This window comes from Lepisma saccharinum, chromosome 30, assembly GCF_977018435.1.
Source record: "Lepisma saccharinum chromosome 30, izLepSacc3.1, whole genome shotgun sequence".
Lineage (NCBI taxonomy): Eukaryota > Metazoa > Arthropoda > Insecta > Zygentoma > Lepismatidae > Lepisma > Lepisma saccharinum.
The window spans coordinates 9,634,699-9,641,940 of record NC_139258.1 but is presented as its reverse complement, the minus strand read 5'-3'; the positions used below and the strand labels follow the sequence as shown (position 1 = coordinate 9,641,940).

The window sequence follows — 7,242 nt, the reverse complement described above, 5'->3', positions numbered from 1 at the left end:
TCTGTTTTAAGCTAAAAAGCACAACTTCGTCGCAATTGATGGGACAATTACCTGCAGCTCGCGTTCAACCATCAAGACCATTTACCAATGTGGCTGTAGATTACGCTTGTCCAATACATGTCAAAACAGGAACCGTAAGAAGCAAAACCGTTACCAAATGCTACGTCGCCGTATTCATTTGTTTATCAACAAGAGCGATACATTTAGAAGCAGTCAGCAACCTCACCTCCGAGGCTTTTATTGCTACACTTAGACGTTTCACATCACGAAGAGGAAAGAGTATTAATATATACAGTGACAATGGAACCAACTTTGTTGGCGCGAACAAAGAGTTACAAGAACTTTTACGACTATTTCAATCAGAAGCATTTAATGAGAAATTACAGGACTACTTATCACTAGGAGGTCTACAATGGCACTTTATGCCACCTGGATCACCACATTTTTCAGGACTCGCTGAGGCAGCAGTTAAATCGATGAAACATCATTTAGTAAGCATAATAGGCAAGTCATCGATAACATTCGAAGAATTGACAACATTATTGTGTCAGATAGAAGCGTGTTTAAATTCAAGACCCATTTCTGTAATCTCACAAGATCCAACAGATCCAACCCCACTTACACCTGGTCACTTCCTCATAGGTCATCCTTTATCCTCGTTACCCGAGCCAGACATCTCCGAATTACCAGTCAACAGACTGACAAGATGGCAGAGAATTCAGCAGTTTCACCAACAATTGTGGCATCGTTGGTCGAGAGAGTATTTACATGGATTACAACAGAGATCCAAGTGGACTCGTCAGCAGAAGATTCAAGCAGGTACCGTTGTGATACTGAAGGATGAAAGACTTCCTCCCCTTGTTTGGAATCTCGGCATCATCGAAGCAGTATATCCTGGTAAAGATGGACTTGTTCGAGTCGTCGACGTCAAGACTAAAGGAGGTGTATACAGAAGACCAGTCGTCAAGATTGTACCACTTCCCATCGAAGATGATTTTGAACAATAGTTTAGTGTTTAGTGCAGTTTAGTGTCATTATAACAATTTGCAGTTATAAGGTGATTAAGTGTAATCACGTCACAGATAAGTACAGTATAATATTATTTTGGTCTATTGTACGACCAAGAGGGGGGAGAATGTATGATAATCATGTGTTATTTTCATTTAAATGTCACATCAAGAACACAGCGTTTAGCGCGCATAGCAACATGCATTTGTTTTCTTTATACGCACGCCAGTAAGAACGTTGCGCCAGTCAGGCGAGAGCGCGCGAACAGTGTGCCTGCTCGGACGTTTTATGCAAAAGCAGCTCCGGTGTGCATTGCGATATATACCATAATATATTTGTTATTTGTAGTACTCGTGGTAGTGAATAAAACAACAAAAACACAAACAGACGCTATTGCTGCTGCACGTACGCAAATGTCGCTAATTCTGGTAAACAAATTAGAAATCGTAGGGGAAAATCCAAGCAGTGTCGCTTATGACGGGAAAAAAACGGTTTTTGCCTTAGTGTCGCAAATGACGGTGTCGGAAATGTCGGAACTCCGACCATGACCATGACGAACCCCAAAATCCAAATTCAAATGAAAAACTTCACTTCATGACAGCATCACAGAACTTTTCTGATTTGATTTAATTGATTTTGCTTCGCTTCTGCCACTTTTGGCTAATTTGCGAAGATGGGGATGAGTGATGATATGATTAAATTTATGAATAGACATCATAAACGTCCATGCCCAAGCCAGGATTCGAACCCGGGACCCCAGCATCATATAACTATTTTCAAAGAAGAGTCGTCGGATTGATCTGCTCTATAATTAGCCTTCGATGTTTCTGTAAGTATCAAATTACGTATTATTGTGTAAACAACCAATGTTTGCGATTTCACTTCAGTCCTTATGTCAACATTTTTTTTTCCTGATTAATAATTTTACCAAAATCTAGTATTGAATTGCAGACGTACGAGATTAATATTATATGAACTACTTGGAAGACATTGGGGGGGGGGGGCATGAGGTGGGGAGGCGCCCAAGTCTCCCTTAAATGTCCGACTAATAACCGGTAACACTTTTAAAAATCCTACGCCACGCCACTGATACTATTCAATAGTCAATACCAGTTACAATACGATTTTTGATTGATTGATTTGGTTTTATTTACTTCACTTTCCTGCCACTTTTGGCTAATCGCGAAGATGAGGATGAGTGATGATAATGATGAAGGAACACTCACAAAGAACACCCCGGGATTCGAACCCGGGACCCCTGGCACAGGCCCGTAGCTAGAACTGACCTCCAGGGGGGCTCATGGGTTATCAGGGGGGGCTTTGTAAACCAAGTCCATTTTTCAAAAGTTTAATAGTATTAAATAAAGGTAAATTATGTGTGTCGGAGTCATAAAGTTAATTTAAAATATAAAATTTAGAAATATCATTCAAATACTAGTTTTTTTCTATATCTTCTAAAACATCTCTTGAAGTGCTACTGACTGTTACTGAGACCATCCCTTAATACACACTCCATACTATTTTTGATGATACAGATATTTATATCATACATGTTGTTGAGTTGGTGTTTTAAGTCCACTTTATGCACAGTAAGGCTAGTCGGGACTAGACCTACCACTTGTGCCTCCACCGGGTATCGAACCCAGGACCCCTTGATTACAAGGCGGCGACACTGCCACTGCGCTATCGGGGAGGCCCCTTATCATACATGTTAAAATGTACAACATTCACTTCAATCATAGTGCCTAACGTACATTCCACCCCCGGCCAAAGCAATAAAACTTGCGATCTGTTGACATTTGACGCAAATGCGGAAGGAATGTGGATAATGACATCAAAGTCACAGATTTCTGTGAAACGAGAGGCTGCAACAGGTGCAGGGAAGGTCCAGATAAAGAAAGCTCCCTATGAAAGAACTTTCTAAAGTCTAGAGAATCTTCTAAACACTTGCTGCTGCTAAGACTTCTGCTCATAAAAAAGATGAACCAACGAAGTTGTGAACAAAATAATATATTCTGTCTACATTTTCACTCTTCACCTCAAACAAATTAGAGTAAAAAATAGTTTTGACTAATGTCAAGGGGGCTGGCGACCCTGCTAAGGGGGGCTGAGCCCCCCTGGCCCCTGCCTGGCTACGGGCCTGCCCTGGCATCGCAGCGCGCTGTGATTCCTTGCGCTGTGATAACTACTCTGCCACAGAGGTAGGAGGCGAACACAATTTTTATACGTAGTACTTTTCTTAGATTATAATTTCAGTAATAATACTGATATTGGATAATTTTAAGTGTGTCAAAACAATCCATTAAGTCAAGAAAAATAAAATTAGTTTCTTATTTGGAAGCCAGAGCGTACTATAAACTCGTAATAAATAGCGAACCCGCCATTATTTTATCTAGCGGCTGCGGGTCCTCGTCGGGAGAGTGTCAGAGTTGCTTCTTTCTATAGTGCGCGTCAAATCTCCTGCATATGGCGATAGCCAATAGCAGCGCACTGCAGCGGTGCCATGTCGAAATCTCACATGGAAAAGAGACAGCGTGGTCGAACGAAACGCCTTGTCACGGAGAGCAGGAACATTAGATAATATAACATATAATAAATTTAACGGGAGATAAGAACATACCTGATTAGGGACTTCATAATTCTTTCAATATTCTCAAGGTGGAAGTTATAGAGCCTTTGTAAGATATTTTGTCCCGTAAAGAGTACGTTATCTTTTTGGCAGTAGAAAATTCGCCACGATCGTAAATTTCAAAGACTGTTCTACGAACTACGTCTTTTTTCAAAGTCATCTAAATTTGTCGTTCTTTTCGGTATGTTAATGTGCTTTCTAGTCTACGTTATTGAAACATTGGAGCAGGCCCCGATCCACATTGTTTTGCCCCCGAACATATCCGAGAAACGGTAGCTTCATTCACACCACACGCTTGAGCTGTTAGATCCTGGCACTTCTTAAAGTCAATTTTACTTCTTTGTTCGTCACTCAAACACTTTTTTTTTTAAAAAAAAATTTGTACACCTGAAAAATCACCTGTCGTGCCTGGCTTCGTACAACACTGTATTTTTCTCTCTTCTCTCGCCATCACTACCACTTGGTTTACTCAACGATATGCTGCACACACCCACTAAACACATGAAAAAAACGAACAATGACGGTATCCTCTTCGTCAACTTCTTCTACCATCACTGGGAAAGAACGTGCCCTGTTCTCTTCGCTTATCGAAAACTTTCGGAATGCAACAGGAACGAAGGGAGAGCAAAAACGATACAATGCAAATACGTTTATAATAACATTGCTTCTACAGAGGGAACGGTATAAGCTACAATCACGCTTGTTTTACGTACATATTCGCCAATTCATTATCTTTCCATCTATTGAACTACTGACACTTGAAATAATCTATTTATATCCGAGCGCCAGGTACACGATTTAGTAGCTTCTGAACTAGGCAACGCCGCACGTCCGTGATTCGCTGGTGCTGTTCAGTCGTTCAAGGCCATATGCAGGAGATTTGACGCGCACTCTAGGGAGTTAGTTCAATGTGCAGAGCATCACGTTTCACGTAGTTACTAATTGCCTCAACAGATGGAAACACAGGCAGCTTTTTAGGGTAGTGCGCTCAAGTAGGGGGGCTCAGCCCAGCCTGGCACTGAGGTCAACCCCCTTGATATCAGCTAAAACTATTTTGTGTAATTTGTTTGCAGTGAAGAGTGAAAATGTAGACAGCAGATATTATTTTGCTCACAACTTTGGTGAAGGATAAATTCAGGGAGCATGAACAGCCGTTATTACATTCGTTCATCTTATTTATAAGAAGCCTGAGTAGCAGGAAGTATTTAGAAGATTCTCTTCTCTAGACTTTAGAAAGTTCCTTCACAGGGGAAGTTTTTATCTGTACCTTCGTTGCCCCTGTTGCGATCTCCCATTTATACAGAAATCTGTGACTTTGATGTCATCATGCAAATTTCTTCCGCATCTGCGTCAAAGGTGAACAGCTCCCAAGTTTTGGGAACGAAGGGGAGTTTTATTGTTTAGGCCAGGGAGTGGAATGTACGCTAGGCACTATGATTGACTAGTGTCCATCTTTTCTTGGGTGATATAAATATCTGTATCATCAAACATAGTATGGAGTGTGTAGGAAAGGATGATTTTAGTAGCAGCCAATTAACACTTCAAGCGATATTTTAAAAGATATAGAAAAAATGTAGTATTTGTGTGATATTTCTAAACTTTATGTAACTTAATGACACCCCTCCCCCACACACATAATTTACCTTCATTTAACACTGTTAAACTTTTGAAAATTGGACTTGATTTACAAAGCCCCCCTAATAACCTGTGAGCCCACTCTGGAGATCAATTCTGGCTACGGGCCTGACTGGACCTACAGTTTAAAGTGGAATCTGAACAACTACGAAAGTGTGAAATGGGGGAATGGAACCTTAATTGATTTGGTTTGCTTTGCCTCGCCTTTCTGCCACTTTTGGCTAAACGCGAAGATGAGGAGTGATGATATGATGAAATTGATGAAGAGGCACTCACAAAGAACACCCACGTCGTGCCAGGATTCGAACCCAGGACCTCTGACGCCGTAGCACACTGTGTTATCCAGGGTGCGAAATCATTGAAGACTGGTGAAGGGATAAAGATCTTAATCTACAAACCGCCCCCGATCCGCACAAATATATTTACGATACACATATTTATAATGTTATTAAAATTTTTAAAAAAATACTAAATTAAAAATATATTTTTATTAATATTAATTACAAATAAAGAAATTAATATGTTACTTTTATATATCAGATATTACAATATCGATATTACGTATAAACTGGCAAACTTGTTCCTGTGCTAACTGGTTAAAGATGTTAATAAATTATGAAATAGTTGGAAGTGCTTTTCTTATGTGTAAGTTTTATTTACTTTTTGCTTTATGTTAATGTAAATCAATTAGATCTCATAGTTATTATTGTCTTGCATTCTTGTTTTACTTTTATTGTGCATATTGATATAGATATTGATTAGATCTCTTGAGAGAGAGAAGCATTGAACACTCACAACCACACTAATTTGTGTGTGTTTTCGATATTATTCTTAGTAAAGTATATTTGAAATTAAAAGTAATTCCTGATTTTTTTGTTTGTTGTAAAAAAAACTCTCCCCCCAGGAAATTTTTGGTGGGGGTATTTTGGAGGCCAAGATTGTTGGTGGGGAGAAATCACCCCATCACCCCATTACCCCAGGATTTCGCACCCTGGTGTTATCCACTCTGCCATTATCTTCAGCCCACAATTTAAATTGAAACTGGGTTTGACTTGCTAACTTGCTTCTTTTCCATAAACATCACTTTGTTGCAGTGGCGGCGATTGGGTTTCAAAACTGGGGTGCAAGGGCAATTTACTTTCCCTTGGTAGACAAGGTTTAGTAGAGTGCGGGGGCAAAAAGTGGGGGGCAACTGCCCCCTCGGGTTTGTTGACGAACAGTTCTTTGTTTTTTCGTACTTTTCACGATGTACAGAGACCACTTATTCTACACTCTCGTTCCCCTCATCCATGTTTTCACGCCACATGCTCTCAATTAGAATTTATGTTCTTTTCCTGATATCTCGAGTCGTGGGGAGGGGACAAGTGCCTCTTCTGACCCTCCTCTGCGGGCGCCCATCTCTGTGACGTGTCCCAACTTTTCACTTTTCCAAGTTGGCAACCTAATTACCAACACTCTGAACAGTAAAAAATCTATCGTAAAATTTACGTGAATTTTGTCTAAAGAGTCCGCGCTTCTCTGTAGCAAGGTTCAATTACTAAAACAAAACAAAATTTCCCTGCGACCAAAAATTAAAAGTTGTTCAGACAAAATAAATTGTAACTGGTGGGCATTTTAAGGGGAATTTTCATTTACTGCTTTCGGCTTTCATTTGAAAAATTTGATCTTCTCAAAATATCTGGAGGGGTTGTAGCCATGGGCGTCCGGAAGGGGGGCAAGAGGGGCCGTGCCCCCTCCTGGAAAATAAAAGTCAACCAAAAATTATATATTTTTGACATATAATTTCATTTTAGCCACAATATTATGTGTTAATTATTGCATGAATTTGAAAAATTCAAATTTAAGCAATGTTTTTGAGGGAACAACGCTATTATTTAGGAAAATATGTCTTGTTTGCCCCCCTGGAAAGAAAACCTTCCTGGAAAAATCCTGCGGACGCCCTGCCCTGACCATGATAGAAAGGACGAAAA

The 7,242-nt window shown here is 40.0% G+C and overlaps 1 protein-coding gene across 1 annotated transcript; it reads left to right on the top strand.

The window, feature by feature from the left end:
* The first annotated feature begins 476 nt into the window (after nt 1-476).
* On the top strand, nt 477-1,007 carry LOC145981731 (uncharacterized). Its single transcript, XM_083115139.1, has one exon. The coding sequence runs from the start codon at nt 477-479 to the stop codon at nt 1,005-1,007; it is 531 nt and encodes a 176-aa protein (XP_082971265.1).
* The last annotated feature ends 6,235 nt before the right edge of the window (nt 1,008-7,242 follow it).